The following is a 22,928-nucleotide window of genomic DNA, read 5'->3' as shown; positions in this document are numbered from 1 at the left end:
ACAAACCTTTCAGTGTCGAGTGTTCCCTAAGAAAAAAGGGAGGCCAGTTTGCGCCACTTGTCCTTCTTAAGTTCAGTCAAAGTATAATTCCTCAGCCTTTCACATCACCAGCGTAGACATTATACAGTGAGACAGCTAAGTAATTGCCATCAAACTTTCCTGCCTGCTCCTCTTTCTCTCAGCAGCAGGGATGGGAGGGGTACAGTACAGTAGCAGCAGAAAATGTGAACTGCGTTCTCTCTGAGCACAGACCAGTAGCAGGGAGGCACGGCTATCGTAGTCCACTACCAGAGAGGATGGAGAATGAAGGGATCTATTTCTTTTTATTCTGGATAGATGGCTTCCCGAAGAGTGGATGATCGGGTATCAGATAACAACAAGACTTACTGGCAACAAGTGATCAGCCTCAGCCTTGGTGGATGAAATCTTCAGCACCGACTCAACAGGAGGAAAACATTACTGAGCTGTGCTCTTTCTGTGATTCTGGACATGAAATCGTTGCATGTCTTGAGCATGCCAGCAGGGTTCGATTAGATTTGAGTTAAATGTAAAGCTCAAGTGTAATATCTTAAGTTGAAACAGGTATCTTTTAATTGATCCACTGTGGAAGCTTACTGTTATGGCAGGGCCTAGACCTAATGGCTCGCTTGGCAACAATACCTTGGTGGTACTTTGTGGTGAATTTGAATGAAGATGCTTGCAGAGGGTACTCTAAAAAAACACCTTGACACTTTCAGTGTGTCTGTATATCGTTGTAAGACTTGAACAGGGTGTAATATTGAATATCAGTGACTGACATCTAAGGACAGAAGCACAATGTTTATGTCTGTGTGGTACGCCAAAAAGATGGGCTGCCGATTCCTCAACAATGTGCGGAAGGGCAAGAAACGTCGGCATCATAAAATGGTAGGCATGTTTTAAACATGTTTACTTCATGTTTGTTTGTTTGTATGACTTCACCTCAGCATAGTTGCACAGATTTTAATGAAAATGTCACCGGCACAGAATATTACATTAGTGTGTTTTGTTATTTAAATATTTTAAAGTATGTGCATTGTGTTATTGTGTGATTTAAAAGGCACCGGGATTTTTTTTTAACTTTTCAAATTGCTGCCATTAAAGCTCATAACAGACATTTTAATCACAGTGAGCTCGAGTAATCAGATCTGCTAATACTAATCAAGTCCTGCTCAGGCCGTGTGTGAGTAGTGATGCAAATTTGCAAAGTCCTGCTTGAATTGTAAATGCATTAGTGTCCGTTTGCTGATGGATGGCGGTGCTGCCTATAGAGCCATGCCAGGGATGGCTGAATAGGTGGTGTTAAAATATAGGTGGGCAAGAGCAGCCAAACACTGTAAATCCTAACCGCCCTGATGTCGAAAGACTTGACAGAGCGGAGAGACAGAAAGAGAGCTCTGTCAAAATCCCTGCAGGGAAATTGCCTGCACTAGGCTTAGATTTCTGCTAGCTATACTCATTATTTCTCTCTCCAGATAAGGATGAATTTGACGTAATGTTCAGTAGCACCGCTGGATGCGGCTACCGTGCGTGATGAAGCCGTGCACAGGCGATGCTGCAATCAGACAGTGAGCAGTTGAAACACTCGTCAGAAGAGAGATTTGTGTCTTTTCTTTAGGAGGACTGACGTTTTGTGAAATTGCCCGAGTCGTCGGGCAATTCCACACATCCAGCATGTTTAAAAGGAGCAGGCTTCACTGAACTTTTTGGCTCCTCAGATATAAATAATGTTGTTAATGAAATAATTTGCTGTGCCAGGATTTTGTTATAGTGCGTGGTAGCTCTGGGACACAGAGTGAAACAAAGGCTTCATTAATGTCATTAGTTACCCCTGCACTTCTCCTGCTGCGCCATGGAACGCCTAATGAAACTGAACCATTACAAACAAAATGTAAATTATCTGCATTTCCTGCTGTGATCAGTCAAAATGCATGTTGTTAAAAGTCTGCTGAAAAGCTGCTGCACTGCTATAATGTATTTCTACAGTGAATCACATCCAGATGTTGTTTTCAGAGAAAATATGAATAAACGGATAACACTTCTTCCTCTGGCTCAGCTTGAACGTCTTAGAGAGTGTAAACAAATAACTTCCCTTTGCATCCCATAAAGATCACTGGCTAGGATTATGAAGCCATTTTATTGAAAGCGCATGTGTTTGGATTGGCCGCGTAGCTGTTTGTGTGTGTCAGAGCTGTCAGGTCTGTGAAGGTCAGCAGGCTGATTTTGTGCTGCTGTTTGCTTTTCTGTAAGCACTTTTGGATGCACAGTGTCTTCCCCATGCTAATCAGCGTGTGCTAAAGAACAGTAACAAAAAAAAATGAACAATGGCGTTTGCACAGGGAGTCGGTCAACAGTGTATTCGCATTTTAGAGCGACAGACTGAAGATGTGAGTGAATCCCAGAAAGAATGATGAAAGAACGAGAGTACAGTGTTGATGTCTGCTGTGGCGAGCTGGTGCTGTATGAATGAAACTGAAGTGAAATAAAAGAGCGTGGATAAACTGTGACACTTCAGGTGAGCTGGAAGAAAATTCTTGGCAGGTAAATCCAACCCACGTCCACGCCAAAAATCCTGTCCACCCACTGATTTGCTGCTTTTTGTGCTATTTTCTACATCACTTTAATCCTGATGGATAACTTGTTGAAATGCTGTGGTTTAATCTGGCTCTGTGAGCTTTGCTGCTGTATGGTTTAGGACAGAATTGCCGACCATTAAGCAAGCCGGCATTATACTAAATGGGCTAATCATGCTGTGTGTCATTGTCATTACACCAGTTTACCGTGTCTTCATCATCCTCCGACTCTCCACAGAAATTGCCATATGTACGAAATACTGAGATGTTTGTTTTGAAACGATGGGCAGGAGGCATATCCGCAATATCTATGAGATGACCACTTAGTGCATCAGCTCTGTAATTCAACTAGCAGCTAGAGCAAAAATAAAACCATGGCCATGAGTATAAGGGCCTGCGTGAATTATTTCTGTGTCCATCATGGACGGATGATAACAAATGGTTTAGGAGCAGTGCTCTCCATCCTTTAGCAGAGTGATAACCAAAGCATAGTGAGAGCAGTGTCATCACAGCTTACAGCTAAAATGGTCATCAGTCTTGGCTGCGACTGCAGGTTTCAAGGGTACACTGAGAGCTCAGCCGAGACTTGCCTCACATTTGAATTTCTGCCATTATTTCTTAATAATGTTTCCTTTCTCTCTGCCTCCAGGGAAACACTCCTCCAGTGGTCGTGAACACTGACACACTCGATGGCTCCCCATATGTAAGGATTATGTTTAATCTTCCCTTTATTGTATTATTACGTTAGGCTTAACCACATGGCTAACTTAACTGCCTTCATATTCATTGTACATTATCAGTTCAATTCCACTCCTTTCCCACCCTGCAGGTAGGGCTTTGCACACTGTTTTAATCTGCACGGTAACAGTTATGAATTTTTCCTCCATTTTAATTAAATTAGCTTTCTTTGTTTGATATACATTTGGGAGAATAGAAATATTCCTTAATTTGCTTCAGAGTTCTGAAATGGTGTCATATCTGTAAGGAAAAGCAGTGACCGTATCATCACGAGTTGTGTAGAGAATGAGGAAATGCCTGCAATCACAGAGCAGCAGCAGCATTTTTGCACCACTACTGCATGAAGAGAAGTTGTTTTCTAGGTCAGACACCAAAACACTGAAGACTGAAGTTACTTAAATCTCCTCGTCCTCTTGAACTGTAATTGCAAAGGTAAAGCTGACGTGGAGCCAAGTTGTTCATCCAGAAGGAAGAATGGGACTGAAAGAACAGTGCAGCAGTCAATAGTGCACATATGATGATCCGGTCCACGGGACTAATGCTAGAGATAAAATTTAGCTGACTGGTTGTGACAAAAATGGTCTACAGGGACACCACCCTTAAACTGATGTCTTCTTGACAGGTGAATGGGACAGAAGGCGAAATCGAGTATGAGGAAATCACACTGGAGAGAGTGAGTGTCATGATGTGATCTTTTAAACCTCATTACACATTTACAGTCCAGTTGCGCTGTGATTCTTATCGTATGGACAGCATCGGGATTAAAAGTTAGAGCGAGTCAAAGTCAAGCTTTTTATGGATGCATGAATGTAAAAGTGCTGTGAGTGATATATCTATAAATGCCACTCCCGTCATTCAAAGACATGGAAACACGAAACCTTCAGATGACAAAGAGAATTAAGTAGCAGCAAGGCGCTGCTAATCAAATGCACGTGATTAAGTGATTTTCAACAAGTAAAAGCACAGGTTTTGGCAGTTTGCTGGTCTGTTGATAACAGAGTGCGGTAATTTTCCCAAAGTCAGACTGTGCAAGGCTCAGAGAAATTCCCAAGAATCCAAGAGTTAAATGTTAGGTTGATGACGGTACAGTTATAAAAAGACTTAACAAGTATGGCATATTTGGAAAAGTTGCCAGGAGAAATCCTCTTCTCTGTAAAAAGAACATGGCAACACAGCTTTGTAAAGGTTTGCAAAGTTTTATGTAAACAAACCAAAGTGGAAAGTTTTGGCCCAAACCAAACACAGCATATCAGCGCCCAACACCTCATGCCAACTGTCAAGCACTGGCTTGTTTTAGAGCCATGAGACCCAGGCACCTTAATGACATTGAGTCAAACATAAACTCCACTGTTTACTAAAGTAATCTAGAGTCAAACGTGAGCAAAAGCCCAAACGGATCAGGAAACAGAACAGTGACCCCAAGCACAGCAGCAAATCTACAACTGAATGGCTTGAAGAGAGAAAAAGAGGGTATTTTAATGTCCCAGTCAAAGTACAGACATCAGCCTTATTAAAATGCTGTTGCAAGAGCTCAATAGAGCTGTGTTTTTTGTTTTTTCACAGGACTGCATGCAGTCACAGGAAAACTTTCTCTTGCACATGAATAACTGTGTGCTTTGTTTGCATTGAATTGCAGGGTAACTCAGGCCTGGGCTTTAGCATAGCAGGGGGAACAGACAACCCTCACGTGGGCGATGACCCCAGCATCTTCATCACCAAAATCATACCTGGAGGAGCTGCTGCTCAGGATGGACGGCTGAGGTAAAAGCGCACACAGCGAGCTACAATAAACACAAATCCAGTCTGTACGCACATACATTCCAAAACCCAAGACAAGAGAAGTGGATGCTTAAGCAAAGCCTCCCGTCTTCTTTTTTAAGTGCAAAGTAATGTAACACAGTACTGTACATAACTCGTTGCTCGTTCAGTCTGCTCAGCTTCAGAGCTACATGTAAGAGCATCTGTCTGTTTAACTCAAGAAAGGCATGCCTTAGCCTAGCTAAGAGTTTGTATTTTCTTCCCCGACATGTTTAAAGGTCTTTTTGCATTTTGATGCCATGTTTAAAAGAAGTAAAGTAAGGCTTAAATATGTTGTATATGACAAATTAGGTCGCACTTTAAACTAACGATATGGAAAAGCAAGTTTAAAATGTGGTTTGTGTGTCAAGGTTAGTGCCATAAATCTCCACACTCTCACTTAATGGACAAAACATGTAGCGGCAAGCTGCAACATATTTTTTGGAAGAAAAGAACTGTTCGCGCCTAAATTTAAATGAAAAAAGATGGAATCCTAATCATGCTTGTTGCAAGAATATGTAATAATATGCATGTTTTGCCACTTTCATAAGAGGATGTAGTACAGAGTTTGCCTTTCTGTGGGAAAAAAACAACACTTAGGATCCATTTCTGTCACTGTGCTTTAACACAGACGCATCGTCTTCTTTACACTTGACCTATAAACCTCCATCTGGAATGATGAGTTTGAAGAAGACCTAATGAAAATGCTCATATTTGCTTGAATGCAAGTATATTTTTTGTCCTTGGTCTTTGATTAAGCTACTATCTGCTTATTTTAACGTGGTTGTTAAAAGGTTCTTCCATCAAAGTAACTGATTTATTTATTTTTTGCAGTTAAATGACGGTTATTTGGAATATTTAGTCCCCTACACATACACGTTTAATAAAGGTTGTGCTCAAATCAACACAGTGCATCAATAAATATATACAGATGCTCTGTGGAGGCTGAAAAAAACATTGCATGATAAAAATGTTTTAAATCTTTCCTACATGCAGCCTTGCAGATAATATGCAGCTCGGATGATGTAACATCATTTGCATGAAGATGTCAGCTGTGATTGGGTCCCTTTGGATTTGACTATAGCGATGTATTTCAGTGGTTAAAGCTCCGGCAGCCTGCAAGAATAATTTCAGTCCTATTTACGCATCATCATTTTCATGGCCATAAAATACATTTTGAATACATGAATGGAATCACGAAAACACGGCCCTGGAGGGGGAAAAAAATGTGTGTGTCTGAAAATAGCAATTTCATCGCTGAAGATCAGCTTCTCCTATACACACAGGCTGTCACTTTCGCTTTACCTATCAAGTCGTCATAATTTTTTATGAGCGGTTAACACAAAGAAGCTATACTGCAGCTTTCCCCCGGTGCTAAATCAATAGAGCAAGAGATTATACCCTCTTTAATCTTAGTCACTGAGAAGTGGAGAAAAAAAAAAGTCTGCAGTGAAACTGGATCCCCAGCGCGACTGTAGCTGGAGATTGACTGTTCCTGACCTCGTCTGGTGGAGGATTACACCCAAACTTCTTCACCAAAACAAAAACTCATGCGGTATTTTTTCCTCTCGCGCCCACAGTCTCTCTCTGTCTCTCTCCATTTCTTAGTGTGAACGACTGCATCCTATTTGTGAATGATGTGGACGTGAGGGAGGTGACACATAGCCAAGCTGTGGAGGCTCTTAAGGAGGCAGGTGCTATCGTCCGCCTCTACGTTCTCCGCAGAAAACCAGCAGCGGAAAAAGTCACTGAAATCAAGCTCATCAAAGGGCCTAAAGGTGTGTGCAAGCGAGGACTGGTGCAAAGCATCAAGGCTTTTGCGTGGGCTTACGGATGCTAAGCTGTGCCCTCTGGATTTAGCAAATCTACTCTGTGTTAACCTGCACCTCCTTTGCTCACGCTCTGCTCCCCCTTTTCTCAGGATTAGGTTTCAGCATTGCTGGAGGGGTGGGGAACCAGCACATACCAGGAGATAACAGCATCTATGTCACTAAGATCATTGAAGGCGGAGCAGCTCATAAAGATGGGCGTCTGCAGATTGGAGACAAGATCTTAGCGGTCAGTCACTCACATATAATAGCTTCCAGCATGCAGGGACATGTGTTCTCATACATGGATTCGTGTTCACCCGTATGTACACTCACACATTGCGCACATATGAGGCACTGATGTATCAAGAGCCAAGATAAATTACAGCTCTCAGTTTTCATGGTTTGACATTACAGCCATTAATATGTTAACAGATGTGTAGGATGGAGTGAGCCTTAACTACAACAATGCCAGAGTGATTTCTAAGCAGCATTACTGCCACCTGCTGGGGAACACACAGCTCAACACCACCAGCTTCAAAATGGTGCTGTTCCCACTAAATGGTGTCTGAGCCGTTGCTTTAACTCAGAATGGGATGTGGCAGCATCCTTTTGTTCCCTGTGAATTTGTTAAAAAATACATTATGTGTTCTCTCTGTAACCTACAGTTAACACCACGCAGCCACAGTTTCTTTGATTTAACTCTCAATCAGCTGGAACTTGTCATTCCAACTGTTTCTCTCCCTGCATTTCCCGTCCACTTTAAAGGTGTCTAAACCAATTTGAGTTTAGCGATTTATACTCTAATTTCTGCATCAGAGGTGTCAAACATGAGGTCAGTGAGCCAGAACCAGCCCTCCACAGGGTCCCATCTGGAACGCTTTGCTAAGTGTGACTGATGCGATTTTTCCACATTTGACAAAGCGTTTGGTTATACTAACAGTAGACTGACTGAATTTGGAGGATATTGTTTTTCTTACGATGTATATGCATTTAAATCAATTCTGTTGTATTTATATAGCGCCAAATCACAACAACAGTCTCCCTGAGGCACTTTACATTGGAAGTTAAAGGCCCAGAAATAGTAGAAGAAAGACCCCAACAATCAGACTACCCTGTGTTGCCCCAAGCACTTGACAACAGTGGGAAGGAAAAACCCCTTTTTAACAGGAAGAAACCTCTAGCGAAACCAGGCTTAGGGATGGGCAGCGATCCACCTAGACCAGCTGAGGGTGAGAGGACCTCAAAAGGTTCAGACTCCTGGATGCTTCATAAAATATGAACATTTTCCAAATGTATCTTGTACCTTATTACAGTAAAAAACAGGGAGAATTTTAGATGTGTATATTTCTTCTAAGTTATTAGGAAGTGGTTTTACTGGCCTGGCACACTTGATATCTCATGGGGCTGAATATAGCCCATGGATGGAAATGAATGTGACTCCCGCTTTTAGACAAAGAGAGATTCTCTCATGGAGCAACTTCACTTAGCGTATTATTCAAACTGGTCTGTGTTACAATAAATCTCTTAAAACTTATTGTTCTACCATTAAAAATTAATGTTATTAACATCTTTCCCTAACATGTATTAACTTTCCACGGACTAAACTATAATTTTGCTTTCATTACTGGAATCTAGCTGCTAAATGTCTCTGTTAAATCTAATCCATGAGTGCTGCTGGATCACACATAATGAAGTCACAGAGGTGACAGCCTTCTTATTTGCACTTTGTTACCTTACCTGTGTTTCCTTGTTTGTTGCGAACAATCAGGTGAACAACGTGTGTCTGGAGGATGTGATGCACGAGGATGCGGTGGGGGCTCTGAAGAACACAGCCGAGGTGGTGTACCTCAGGGTGGCCAAGCCCAACAACCTGTTCCTGACCAACTCGTACAACCCTCCTGACCTCACCAGCAGTAAGCCTCCATCCTTCTGCCCAAATTTCCTCACCCCGTATTAAAGAGAACTTTGAGCTATTAAAAACAAGACCTGCTCTTTTTGTGTTTGGAACAGCTGTCAAAAATAGAACAGAGGGAGAAAAAGTCTTATTAAGTGCTAGAGATGACTGTGGGATTTCTATGAATAGTAAAAGCTCAGTTCAGAACCAGTTTCTACCAGTTTTCTCTACAAAGTGAGAGCTACAAAAATACAAAACACAAATTTCACCAGAAAAAAGTTTCACAAAACACAACAGATGTGATTTTGGGAGACAGAAACTTAATGGAATAGCAAGCTAACAGTAAAAGTCTAATAGCAAACATGTATGTACAGTATTAAAACACGTTACTTTCCCCTTTTCTCTTGTACTACACTGATGAATCTTCTGTTTATTTTGAGCGTGTCTCAGCGTGTTTTGGTTTCTGTCACTTTTGTCTTGTTATTTTTCCCCCCAAAACACAGATTTGTTTTCCGCTACTTCCGTAGTATTTCCTTTTCTATTTTTCTGGTGTTTTCTTAAGTTGCAGTGCAACCTGTGACCTGAAACCAAGAAAAAAGTGCATGAAAATTGAAGTACAATAAAATCCATGTGCTTGGTATGTTACACCTCATTTGGTTTTGTGCTTATTTTTCCAGCATATTCCCATATGGATACTGAACTTAGCCACCCAAACTATCTCGGATCTGATTACCCGCAAGCCCTCACTCCCACCTCACCGAGTCGATTTTCTCCTGTTCTACACGGCATGATGGGAGATGATGATATTCCCAGGTGAGCAATGATCCTTGAACTGCAGTTTTATCTTGTTTATTTATTATTATTATGGGGGCATTTTAGCCCTATAAAACTTATTTTGTCTCCTTCATCGATTTTTCAGAGAGCCTCGTCGAGTTTTGATCCACCGAGGCTCCACAGGTTTGGGATTTAACATCGTCGGAGGAGAGGACGGCGAGGGGATCTTTATCTCCTTCATCCTGGCAGGCGGTCCAGCTGATCTCAGCGGAGAGCTGCACAAAGGGGATCAGATCCTCAGTGTAATGACAGTTTTCTTCATGTTATCAAGTAGTCATGTAATCCTTAGCAGCACTGGGTCGTCAGGTGTTAACAGTCATGGTGTGTGTGTGACAGGTAAACGGCGTGGACCTGCGTATGGCCACACACGAACAGGCAGCTGCAGCACTGAAGAACGCTGGCCAGACAGTTACCATCATCGCACAGTACCGACCCGATGGTAAAACTACTGAGAGACCTTCTCACAAAGAACTTTATACGTTGCAAAACTTGTTTGAGCAATGAGTCTAAAAATTGGCCTTTAAAATAAGCTTCAAAATCTCTTTTTGAAGAAAATGACTAAATGCAATGGTAGGACTACTTTTTAAATAAGGTGGAAATGTAGGCGATGGGCAAAGAACAAAACAATGACTTAGTAATTTCTCATTTAGATTCTTTTTGAAACAAAGAGATCAAACATCTGCAGCTAAATCCATTTATCCACGCTTCAGCCACTGAAGGACTAGACATGGAAAAGAGAAAGATCTTTATTATTATTGAAGCAAACATTTTAGGTGTCTGAGAGTAAAATATGGAATCTTATATGTTTGTGTTTCTCTGTTGCAGAGTACAGTCGTTTCGAGGCTAAGATCCATGACTTGAGGGAACAGCTGATGAACAGCAGCATGGGCTCTGGGACGACAACCCTAAGGAGTAATCCAAAGAGAGGCTTCTACATCAGGTCTCACACTAAAAGCAGAAGAACTACCTTTGATATTAGCCTTATAGGATGAGATCAAAGTGGCTCGAGGATACGGTTTTTGGGTTAATGCATCGTTTGACTGCAGCATAGCAGAAATCCACAGCTTTTTATCATTAATAAGAGTGGTTATATTGCAGCATAGTATGGATGTTTCAAATACTTCAAATAATGCAGATTTAGTTCCATTTAATGTTGTTTAAAGTATTTTGAGTCAGAGAGCTAAAAATCTACCTGCACAAAGCCAAAAATATGTCAAGCATATTTAACTAAAGAAAATGTCATTATTTGAACTCAGCCATCCTTCCACTTGAACGACATTATGCTGCCAACTGCTACAAAGAAACATTTGCAAAGCCTCGTTCAGTTGAAGTGTTGAGTTTTGAAAGTCAGAATAGGATCTATAGCCGCAAGAGTAGAAGTAGAAGCGTTATCAAAGGCAATGTATAGTCAGGCTTCAAAGGCACACAATATGAAGTAAGAATAGAGAAATAAAATGACAAGGCGAGCACTAGACATACAAAAATCACAAAAACTACAAGCCTTAAGAGGAAGAAGAATAAAGAGGAAAAATGTAAAGTATCTGTCTGCAAATATGTCTCAGTCAACAGCATTAGAGTGTTTATTATTGATTCCTGGGCCTTTATATGCATTTAGCTACCATTTGATGTATTCACCGCCAATATTAGATTTACAGGGAGTACCAGCAGGACATCATTGCATTACTGTGTTTACTGTGTATACAACAGGCTCACGTGTATACTGAAGGTAATCATTTAGAGCAGTCAACACAACGTTACTGAAACGCTCTTTATTTTCTGCGCAGTTAAATAAAAATGTCACGATTAATCCATGGAAACTAAGCTCTACAGCCACACAGCAACCGACCCACATTGAATTTACTCTGAAATGTTCCATTTAAAGATTTACACCAACCAACTTATTAGCTATGTTTATTAAAGACAAACTAAAGAGTACTTGTGGTGCAAATTATCTTCAAAATCACTGCAGGTTGCAGAAATACTTTAAGCCAAAAACCAACAAGCAAACATCCAAACACCACATCACACTGCACAGAATACACACTGGTCTTTATAAGAAGTGTGGGTGAGAGGACTAGTCGCTGGTATTCAAGGTATGCTTTGCTTGACCGAAAAAAATCCTGGAAAGAGAAGCAGTTCATGGTTACATTTCACACAGTGTGTTATACGTCCACTGGCACATGGAAAGCAGACGCTGTCAGTCATGCTTTTAAAGCTCATAATTAGGCTAAATCCAATATTTCATACAAATTCTTCTTTTCTGAATAACTGAAGTCGTGCGGGGCACTCAGTGCTAGCCACAGGTGGCTAAAAACAATTATTTTTAAAAATGCCAGTATAGCAGCGTACCTCCAATGTTTTATTCCTATCCGCTTTGTCTTTATGAAAATGTCAAGCATGTTTCTGGTCCTCTCTCTCCATTTAGTCAGCACACTTGTTAAAATTCAAAAATTACTTTTTTAGTACACATCTCTTACAATGTAACGTTTCCAACTGTACGGATGTTTCTGTTATCACGATGCACATTAAAATATACTAAAAGCGCAGTTTTTGGAATATCAGTGGCTTTTAAAAAAAAAGATATTTAAAGGCTTTTTATGAAATGCCTAATTGAAATCCTCTTTTTCCTTCCAGGGCTCTTTTTGACTATGATAAAACTGCCGACTGTGGCTTTCTCAGTCAAGCACTTGGGTTCAAGTTTGGAGACGTGCTGCACGTGTTGGACTGCGGAGATGAAGAGTGGTGGCAGGCCCGTAAGGTCAGCCCGCAGAATGAGGCTGAAGAGGTTGGCTTCATCCCCAGCAAGCACAGGTCAGACACTTTATATGTAGCAAACTTACTGAAATGTAGAGTAAAGCACTGCAGCTCAGTGCTAATGACAGGTTGTCTCACCTTTGTCACACATTTTTCTTCCTTACAGGGTGGAAAGAAAAGAGTGGTCTCGTGTTAACACCAAAGAGAGGGTACGTTTGTTCATTATAGCTTTCTGAAGGAGGGGAGTTCATTCAAAGTGTGTCCTGATCGGTAAATATCTGCTCTTGTCTCTGTTACAGGACCTTGGTCGGGACAGCTTGAGCACACAAGGTAATTCGGTGGATGCTCTTTTGCATCCATTAAGAGATTAGTAATATGCATTAAAGGTGCAAGTAGCTGGAACTAAAACAAATGTGTGAACAAAGCAGTGTTATCATCACCTTTGCTCTACTCTTGGCATTGCTGATATCTCTAAATGCCTCTCCACTATTATTTGAGCAGATCATTGACTGCCAGATATGAATCTAAGACTTCTCCTTCAGTATTTCCCAGAAGGCTATAATCCAAAGCACACATTACGTCAAACAGTCACGCCTTTAACACCTTGCCAATAATGATATCTCATACATTTGCTGCCACCTTTGAAGATACATCATCTGCCCTGCATATAAGTACAAACACGCGCATGCCGATGCAAACGTGTCATTTGTAAGAAGGCAAAAAGAAACCGAACGCTTCTGTGTTCTCTCACCAGGGAGAGATAAAGCCTCACACAATTATGAGACAGTTACCCAAGTGGAAGGTAAGGTGAAGTCTGCACTTTCAGGCTTTTATACGAATGTTCATTGTTTTGATTTTCTCTTTTGTGAATGATCCCGCTCTCTCTTTATCCTTTCATTCTCTTTATGATAAGTACATTATGCAAGGCCCATCATCATTCTGGGTCCTGTGAAGGACAGGATAAATGATGACCTGTTGTCTGAGTTCCCCGATAAGTTTGGATCTTGTGTCCCACGTAAGTGATTACGCTGTCAGTCTCGGAGACAGATGTGTTCGCCAGTTTTCACTTGCTGCCACCGCTGCACAATGCGACAATATTAAAGCGATGTGTGCGCAGTGCATCAGACAGAGGTGATGCTGAGATTCAAAATGAGGTGCGCTTTCTGTTCTTCATTTGACAGACACCACGCGGCCCAAGAGGGAGTATGAGGTGGACGGGCGAGACTATCACTTTGTGTCCTCCAGGGAACAGATGGAGAAGGACATCCAGAGCCATCGGTTCATTGAGGCCGGACAGTACAACAGTCACCTGTACGGCACGAGTGTCCAGAGTGTCCGTGAGGTGGCTGAGCAGGTGTGCAGCAGCGTGTTGGATAATGGGTTTTGTAAAATGGGATCATTACCTCCAGATTCATTGAGATATTGAAAAATAATGCCATAAAAACCACGGCTTTTAGTACCCAGAGTATGAAGTCAGGCACAAGGACATTACTTAAAGGAACAGTTTACCCCCAAATATATTTACATATTTTACCTCTATACCTGCTTTTTATTCATCTAAATGGGTTTGGGTTTGAGTAGATATGTGCAGACTCGACCTTCTATCATGTATAATATACTAAATAGCACTTGGGCTGTGTGGTGAAACATCAGTAGTAACGCTTCTTTCAGAAACCACAAAATCACAGTTTTTAGGAGCTTGAAGCACAAGGCAAATATTTAAGATATCTAATGGCAGATATCTCTTCAAAACTGGTCAACTGACGCAAAACACTGTAGATAAATAATACTAAAAGACATGGGGAAAAAAACTCTTACCCCTTTAAGTATGATGAATCCGTTTGCACTAAAAACACTTTGTGTTTTATAACAGCAATGCTCCGTTTAAGTAATAAGCTCGTTTAAGCTCAATTAACCTACAATATTCATTAGTAAAATAACATTCTATTTTTGTATTTACTTATCATTTCTGTTCTTGCTTGCATGCATGAGCAGCAGGGGAAACACTGCATCCTGGATGTCTCAGCCAACGCTGTGCGCAGACTACAAGCAGCTCAGCTTCACCCAATTGCCATCTTTGTGCGGCCCAAGTCGCTGGAGAATGTCCTGTATGAGCTCAAATCTTCTATATGCATTTAGAAAAAAAATTCTGACAATGATTATTCTTTACAGCTTGAAAGCAGGTGTGATTTTATATTTGTTTGATTTGATTAACAGAGAAATCAACACTCGCCTGACAGAGGAGCAGGCCAGGAAAGGAATGGACCGAGCCCTCAAACTAGAACAAGACTTCCTAGAGTGTTTTACTGGTAAGAGCATGCAGCAATCACATGTGCACGAGGTTTGGTTTTAGATTGCACTTAATTACATGGACATTTTAAATGTAAAGTCAACAAAAAAGTAAGCTTTTTTCAATGCACTGTCTATCACTGTATTCTTAGCAGAGGGATTCACATTTAGGTTTTGGCAGAACCAGATGGAAAAACAGGATTTTATGCGTCTGTGTTTGCACTCAAATGTAGGATTACTCATAATCTATTTGATATGGAAAAAAATCATCTCTTTTATCATTACAAGATTCTAGAAACAACAGGCTGACCGTGTTTTGCTGGCGCTCGTACGCACACTTTAGAAGGTGATCAAACTTCCTCTTGTAGCTCTCGTAGATTTTTTTTGTTTAATGCCAACAAATGCCAGCGACCGGGCTCCGCGCTCCCGTTTGTACTGGCACGACTGAACAATCTGAATAAGAAAAGGAATGCCTTTTGGGAGGACTCAGGGCATTTTAACATTTAAGCGATGCATTTAGGGCAAATCTCAGCAGTTGGCAGAATATGAATGCGAGGTTTCACAGCAAATTCAACACTGTCTACAGTTTCTAACAAATCATGAACAGTGGGGGGGTGTGACATTTCATCAACCACTCAAAGCACGTGGGAAACTGTGTAGAACTACTTAGCTGATGTAAATGTGCCTCTTCTTTGATGTCGTACACAGATTGTAAAACTATATTCATAATTGATTATATCTTAAATTGTCATTTCCCCTGTTTCTCTTTATCCCCACGCCACCACCCAACCAATGTTTCAATTTCATCTCCTGTCTTTGCTCTTTTCTCTTAATTTCCTGCTGCCTGTGTCATTTTTTTCTTTAACCCATACCTCGTTCTATTTGTTCTTTTCTTTTCTCTCCTTCTGTCGCACATGCTGTGTCCCGCTGCAGCTGTCGTGGAAGGGGACAGCTTTGAAGAGGTCTATCACAAAGTAAAGACAGTGATTGAGGAGCAATCAGGGCCTTACATCTGGATCCCCACTCGGGAGAGGCTGTGATGCTGCACCCGCTCGACCACCCCTCCCTCACAACCACCGATCGACCGCCACCCTTCACCCTCACAGCCAAGCCAGCCTCGCCTGCCTGCCTGTCTGTCCTCCAGCAAAGTCAGTGCTTAGGCAATCACTGAGAATGACACAGAGAGATAAACGCATACTAAGACAAAACACAGCGACACCGCGAGGCAAAGAACGATACCAAAAAATAAAAAATAAAAAGGAGAGAGACTCTGACACAGATGTAAATGCAGCGATGTATAAAGAGACTGAGAGAAAAGACTAAACCAGTATCCCACTATAATGAAGCCAACCCAGTTCACACTTTGCATTAAAATGCATCTCGGATACATGAGTGGACAGCTCTAGATGCAGCTGTGACTGCACCCTAAACTGGGTGCTGGTGGGGGTGGGGGGGATGCAAATATCCAAATCACAGATAATAACTTGTGTATATGTAATGTGTTTAACCTGTGTTTGGATACAGGTGCACTTTCCCACCAGATAGGGAGCAAATGAAGTGACTATTTCAGGCGGATTTCAGTTGCATTTTGATGCTGGGTGTGAACTGCAGCCCACGTCACCTGGAGCTCAACACAGCAGTCTAGATGTATGTGGACATGAGACATTAATTCTGAGCAGGGCTCGAAAGAAAATAAAGGATGACCTTGCAGAGATGGACCCTGAGGTGCTATCGCCTCACCTACAGAGCCATCTCGAGTCTCATGCCGACATTGAACACCTCAGTGCACCGATGTCTCAGATGGAGGTCCCCCCTCACTTTAAAAACAAACAACAAAAGACAGTGGCCACTCTTTTTATATCACCTCCTGGCTTTCTGTCCTCCTCGTCCTGCCACCTCTGCCTTGTTTCAGGACAGGAACGGGGAAGACCGAGAACAGGGGCCCAGATCCAGCTGAGTCCCACGTGACCAGGAGTCCTTTCTCAGCAAAGACCCGCTTTTTTTTTCTTTTCTTTTTTTTTTCTTTTTGTGATTCTCATCTTGGTTCTGGGTGTGAACTCAGAATAACACCTCAGAGGCCAAGACTGACGTTTGTTCGGGTCACCCCATGTTGAATATTGCAAGGCATTATTTAAAGGCAGTTCAAATAATTATATTGCTAAAAACCTCATACGCTGAATTTCTGCATGCATCCTCAAAGACAACGGAGAGAGAAGAGAAAAACAAAGGAAGAAAATCGTGATAATAATCTAAAGGAAGGAGAAAAAAGTGAAGGAGTTGGTTTTTTTTAGCATGTCTCAAGAAGAGAAGAGAGACATGATCATGTGATTATGGTCATGAGAGGCCAGTGCTGAGCATACTAGATGCTCTGGCGTGTAGTTTAGCCTCAACTCTCTTATGCACACAAACACACTCATGCACCCACACACACACACCCTCACTCCCTTACAGCGGCACACACACACACAACCGCACACACACACACAGACACACAATCGTAGGGTCGTAAACTCAGCTGTAACCTAGCACACCTCTACAAGCGGATTGGCTGTTCTGACCTGCTAGTCAGCATCCAGGATGAATGTTATCTCTCTAGGCACAAACAGCAGAGCTCTTAGCTTCATCGCACCACAGCAAACTCATCGGTCATTCTTCCAAAAGATACCCCCCTTCCCCTGCCGCAGACGTACACACCGTCTCCAGTGGTCGCAGTTAAAAGCCATGGCGTATGTGTGTGTAAGTGTGTGTGTCTGCGTGTGCACGGTGGTGCTCGTTCATGTGCGGGGACTCCTCTGTGTGGGAGGAATATGTCCTTTTATCCGTTCTCTCTCTTCCAGTTTTCCCTGCTTCTTTCTCCTTCCCGTGTCCACACAAATTAAAGCTAAGTCATGTTTAACAAATAAATAGCCTATATATATAAATATATATATATGCATATATATCTTTTTTATGACAATTTCTAACGGGATTAAGTCTGTAAAAAAAATTAACATTTCCAAATAATATTCCATTGATTTTTTTTTTTGGGGGGGGGGCGGGGGGTAATATTGCAGTTTGGTTTTTGGATTTACACACAATCCCATTTTTCATGTTGCAAAGCGCAGCAGAAAGCTACACACAACTAACTGAACCATTGAAGTCAACGTAAAGCAGACCTCACACTAGAACCGAGAACACACGACGTGTTCTCGTACGCGCTGAAGACAAACTGAAACACGTGTGCAATGCAGCTGCGTGCGTCTGTGTGACTGTGTGGGTATGTGTTTGCCGCTTGTGTGCGAGAGTGGCAAGAAAGCGCGTGTCGTGTATAAAATAGAAGCGATGCTATATGAGAACATCCATCCTTATGGTTGTAATGTGTGTGTGTGTGTGTGTGTGAGTGAGCGAGACACGCACGCGAAGATGTAGTGCAATACTGCTATGATGTTATGCAATGAAGATGGTTTTATGGGTCTAAGATTTAAACTGTATAAAGTTTGCACTGACGGCATTATATGCTACAGGTATCGGCGGGATAAAGATGGCGAGCGAAAGCAGGAGGACCCCATGTCAAGATTTTAAGAGCATGTGTTTTGTATTTACTTATGATTTGTTCTGAATTAAAAGAGTAAAGGTGGAAGTATCGATGGAAGTGACCATTCATATTTATATTTGTTTACTTTATGCTCACATGCTTCTGTTGGCTCGGTTTGGAATAGCTGAAGCTTGTGAATGACGACTATCAATTTCTGTTTGAAATACATATATATATATATATATATATATATGTATATGTATGATTTATTCAGAACTGTCACCAGTTGCATCACCTGTCTGTATATTTTTGTATTTTTTCACATTGAGAGAACTCTCGGGTCTTGGCCAGAAATGCTGTAAATATGTTGTTGGAGTGCCGTGTGGGTTTAGGTTTTAGCCGTTCACACTGCTGAATTGGTACAAGTGCAGCATCCATCAGAGCCACAGCCCAGTTTCTAACTGCTCAAACACAGAAACGACACACGCAAGGAGATATCAGCACGTCCACACACATGCATTTAACATTTACACATAGAGAGAACTCACGGAAACTACGACACACCGCGACACATCCATGAATTGAACAATATGTTTTGGGTTTCTTTATTTGAGGGTTCAGTGTATTTCTTAATATCTCTCTCAGCCATCCTTATCATAGTGTGATATTCCTTATAAAGTATATGAATTTTTACAGAAAAGACTGATTACAAAGTTACAACAGAGTCAGCTGATGCAGAAAAATATATTTAACAATGACAGTATCAAGCAAAATAAAATGTTCCAGTTCAGTGAAGCGCTTGTTGTAAATTAGCTATAAAATAATAAAAATTAATTTAAAAAATGCTTTCTGAAAATGGACTCAGCAGCCTTCTTTTTTTCCTTTGTTTGCTTGTTCCTGTTAATAGTTGGACTCCCACCCCAGTTCCACAGGTGAAGAAAATAACAGTCCGGCCAGAGGAGGGCACTCATTCTCCATTTACAGCTGCTTACACAAGCTCCACTCAGATGTATTTGCACAGACTTGGTCTGGCTCTTATTTGCTGGTTGCTTCCCCACCCTGCCTTCACTCATCGGGGGAACCATTTTCTCTTTAGAAAAGCACACAATCACGAGGATCCCTTCTTTTGATCGCATGATATGCTGCAGTGCCTGACTGTGTGTAGGTAGACATTCAGATTGCGTGTAAGGCCGCTGTGATGCTATATCCCTGTGATTGCTTAACCTCTTTGGATTAGAAACTCGCAAATGCCACGTTTATTTATTACCTGAGCTCGTTCTCTTCATGAACTCTGAATTTATTTCTTATTATGCAGCCACAAATTAACTATCGCCGCCAGAAAGCTTTTAAGCTTACTGACTTGCCAATGGGCAGGTCATTACAAACTCCTGCTGTGCAACCAAGCAACCCACTGAACTTTTGTTTGTGCTTGTGTAAATCCCATTTTCCCTAAGATATCCCAGCTTTGAGCAGAATCAAAACATATCACCTTTGTAGAGCTTAATAAGAGTTACTGAAAGAAGTTAAGTGGTTTAAATTACATTTTATCTCAAACCACTTATTCGGTTCCTGAAATACAGAACATTGTTATTCTATCTGACCCGAGCCCAGTGCCTGATGCATTATAACTACAAGTGACAAACAGAATCAGGCAGAAGGATGAGAGAACATCCATCAAACACCTTAAACAGGATTCGAGCTGACAAAACGGTGAAGTCTTACAGCCATCAGGTTACTAACATCCACATGATTCTGTTATCCTCCTATCAGTCATCATGTCTACTTCATGTACCAAGGCACGCAATGCATATACCCACAAGCTGGTGTAAGAATGCACAGTTGGACTCTCGAAGAAGCCAGATGCCTGACAGATGGATAGATGCGGGGAGAGAGAAGAGGGGGGAAAAAAACAACAAAATTAAGTTGCTTACTTCAAAGTTAGAATTTGAAATTTCCTCCTAATTAAGAAACCGACTCTGTGAATAAACTCTCTCTTTAATCATTAAAGTGATTCATGGTTTGCAACCCTGATTCGCAGATGTACAAACACTCCAGTGCATGTATCCCGTCTTACTGCCAGGATGGGAGGGGGGGGTTCCTTTTAAACAAAAAAGGGTGCTATGATTTACCAATCACTCGGACCCAAAAGCAGCACAAAGTCAAAGGGAAAACGTCTAAAAGATTTATTGACTGAGAGATGGTGGACTGAGTAGAGGCTGAGGAGTGAGTAGTCTTTAAATGGCAAGCTGGAGAGTAATGCATTGAGCAGCGAGGGAGTGATTGAGCAGGGAGGTGGGCGAAGAGAATGGTTTGGTGGTCATCTGTCTGCAGACAAGCAGATGACAGTGAGCAGACAGGCGATTTGGCACACACAGGAGGCTCAGCGGAGGTGACCGTGCGATCTGCCTCGGAGGAGTACCGAGGGGTTGGTGTGCCGCTGAAGCTGACTGAAAGAGGACGTGCAGGTGTGGCGGCCGCAGGGACCTCGGGCAGGGAAAGGAGTGGCCATGGCCAGGGAAACGCAAACACACAGAGATACACAGAAACACCCACAGAAACAGAAGGGAGAATGCAAGAGAGACAGAAACACAGGGACCAAACCAGATTTCTGGCAGAGCCACGACAGAGGGATGAGGAATGAACGCTTCCAAATGTAATAATTAAATCGTGCCAGTTATTAGAATCAAATTTCTCTCCAAATATGAAGAATGTGAAATCTGGTGGAAGGAAATTAATCGTTAGACTGTTTGATCTTATAACTCTGTGCAATGGAGCCTATAGTCATTATGAGTTGCAAGTCTGTCGCGTTCCACCGGCAATTATTCACAGCGGGCTTCAAAATGGGCCGATGAGGGAGCAGTGCCTCTTTTTACCTGTTGCTGTACAGAGCTGCAGTGACATTGCTGGATTTGGATGAAAGAACAGCTGACGTGTGAGTGCTGGAAAGAAGATTCAACTGAGAATATTTTTTTTCCTAGGTATTCAAAGCAACCTCCAAACCTCTGAACTTCTGTACGGGGAAACCGGTGAAGCATTTCAGTACAACACAAGCTATCGCACAACTCAAAGCCAAAAGCCTTCAATGGACCTGAAGGCCCCCTCCTGTGGTCTTCCTGGAACCTTTACTTTTAGTCCTAACTTCAGCAGGGGTAGCCTTACGAAAACAGTGGGATATTTTCAGTAGACAGGCCCACTTTTTTTCTTCTTGTTTTTTTTTTACAGTTGCATGAGCTGTCAGAAAGGCATGCCTGTATTCGTCTGAACAGCTGTAACTCTTTGGTTAAGCTAATCCTCTTACATCTACATGATAATATAGCAGGCATCCAGGAGTCTTAAAAAAAATTCACCAGGAACAGTCAGCGATAGGCTTGCTTCACCGAGATGCTTCAGTCACACAGCCAAACATACGGCTCTAACAGACGACTGTCAGTATCATTTGTTACCTTAATTACAACACGACAGCGGCAGCCTGAAGTGGAGGATCAAACGCAGAGCCATTCCTCCTCGTTCATATTTCATACCAGCCCGCTGTGTTTGACTGATCCCTTCTTCTCCTCGTTATGCTCTCGCACCCCCGAGGCCCCACCTGGTGCCAGCTTAGCTGTTTGTGCAGGATGACTTTGAGTTCATTGCTCAATTGTTCGTGTCTCTATTGTTTATCACGTGCCGTATTAGTAAATCTGGATGATGTCAGTTTGGATGCTTCATTGCTCTTTATCCATGTATCAGACTGTCTGCATGAAAATGAGATGATTCATCCTCAGACTGATGATGGGCAGGGTGTGGTGCAGGATTTTTGCCATTACGATGACACTTTACACCGGTGTGAAAACAGCTGTCATCCCAAATCCCTAGACCAAGATAATAACTCCTCCTGCAGTTAAGTCTAATGGGTTCCTTTGCTTTTCTCTGAGTCTTAAGGGCTCATTTAAAACACACATACACACACACACACACAGACACACACAGTGCAGTCAAGACAACCATCAAAAATATTTGTATGTGTTTTTTCCCCTTGTTTCTTTTTGTGATAATGATTTGAAATGGATTGTGATTTTACTTTTCTTGAAAAAAGAGAAAAAAACCAAACTGAATACCCATGCGCACCCAATTAAAGTGAGGAAGGGCGGTTTGTGAGAAATTTTACCTCGTGCTTATTTAGCCGAAAAACAGCGACGTGGAAAAGATTTTAATTTTGCACCGTGAGGTTTTGCCAACCCGAGAGAACGAAAGCGATTTCAGAGTACAGCCTTGTGGTGTCACTTTTACTAAGCTGCATCTGCAAAAACAGAGCTTAACCAGTGAAAGCTTATAATGTCACCTGAGCCAAATGCACACGTTTCATTTTGTAGTATTAGTGATGAGGTACGATGCCATTAGGATGATGGCCCACAGAAACATGCCAGCATTTGCATTTTTAAATTTCTGCTTAATACCCCCGTTTGCCTACTGAGGAATACACAAAATACCAAATGCACACGTGTACAGCTGGAAAATAATAGATAATGAAAGCATGCAGACATTTTAGGGCATTTGTGGATGGCTCCTGTTCTGTTGCTTCAGAAAAGGAAGAGAAGCAGAGCTGAAAATATCCGATTGTGCAGTGAGTCAAGATAGAAGCTCGTGCGTGGCTCTGCCAGTAGAGCTTGGCTTACAAAATGTTAATGTGCATTTTTACCACTTGTTCCTGATGTGTAAATAGCTCT

At 41.8% G+C, this 22,928-nt stretch overlaps 1 protein-coding gene across 5 annotated transcripts in view; it reads left to right on the top strand.

Moving 5' to 3' along the window:
- Window positions 1-19,078, top strand: part of dlg4a (discs, large homolog 4a (Drosophila)) — a 63,383-nt gene extending 44,305 nt beyond the window's left edge. For 4 of the 5 annotated variants that reach the window (XM_026181401.2, XM_026181400.2, XM_026181399.2 and 1 more), the window contains 19 exons: window positions 3,241-3,294; window positions 3,952-4,002; window positions 4,966-5,090; window positions 6,735-6,904; window positions 7,048-7,184; window positions 8,706-8,850; window positions 9,509-9,644; window positions 9,751-9,907; window positions 10,002-10,104; window positions 10,491-10,605; window positions 12,300-12,476; window positions 12,586-12,628; window positions 12,719-12,749; window positions 13,174-13,221; window positions 13,333-13,434; window positions 13,601-13,773; window positions 14,415-14,527; window positions 14,637-14,728; window positions 15,642-19,078. In XM_026181401.2, the coding sequence (XP_026037186.1) occupies window positions 3,241-3,294; window positions 3,952-4,002; window positions 4,966-5,090; window positions 6,735-6,904; window positions 7,048-7,184; window positions 8,706-8,850; window positions 9,509-9,644; window positions 9,751-9,907; window positions 10,002-10,104; window positions 10,491-10,605; window positions 12,300-12,476; window positions 12,586-12,628; window positions 12,719-12,749; window positions 13,174-13,221; window positions 13,333-13,434; window positions 13,601-13,773; window positions 14,415-14,527; window positions 14,637-14,728; window positions 15,642-15,748 (2,079 nt within the window). In that variant the 3' untranslated portion in view covers window positions 15,749-19,078. Of the gene's footprint in view, window positions 1-293; window positions 907-3,240; window positions 3,295-3,951; window positions 4,003-4,965; window positions 5,091-6,734; window positions 6,905-7,047; window positions 7,185-8,705; window positions 8,851-9,508; window positions 9,645-9,750; window positions 9,908-10,001; window positions 10,105-10,490; window positions 10,606-12,299; window positions 12,477-12,585; window positions 12,629-12,718; window positions 12,750-13,173; window positions 13,222-13,332; window positions 13,435-13,600; window positions 13,774-14,414; window positions 14,528-14,636; window positions 14,729-15,641 lie in introns of those variants that run through there. The other variant, XM_080307076.1, reaches the window with a different exon arrangement.
- The last annotated feature ends 3,850 nt before the right edge of the window (window positions 19,079-22,928 follow it).

This window comes from Astatotilapia calliptera, chromosome 10 (assembly GCF_964374335.1).
Source record: "Astatotilapia calliptera chromosome 10, fAstCal68.1, whole genome shotgun sequence".
NCBI classification, from domain to species: domain Eukaryota; kingdom Metazoa; phylum Chordata; class Actinopteri; order Cichliformes; family Cichlidae; genus Astatotilapia; species Astatotilapia calliptera.
The sequence above is the reverse complement of the archived record's forward strand: the minus strand, read 5'-3'. Positions and strand labels throughout refer to the sequence as shown.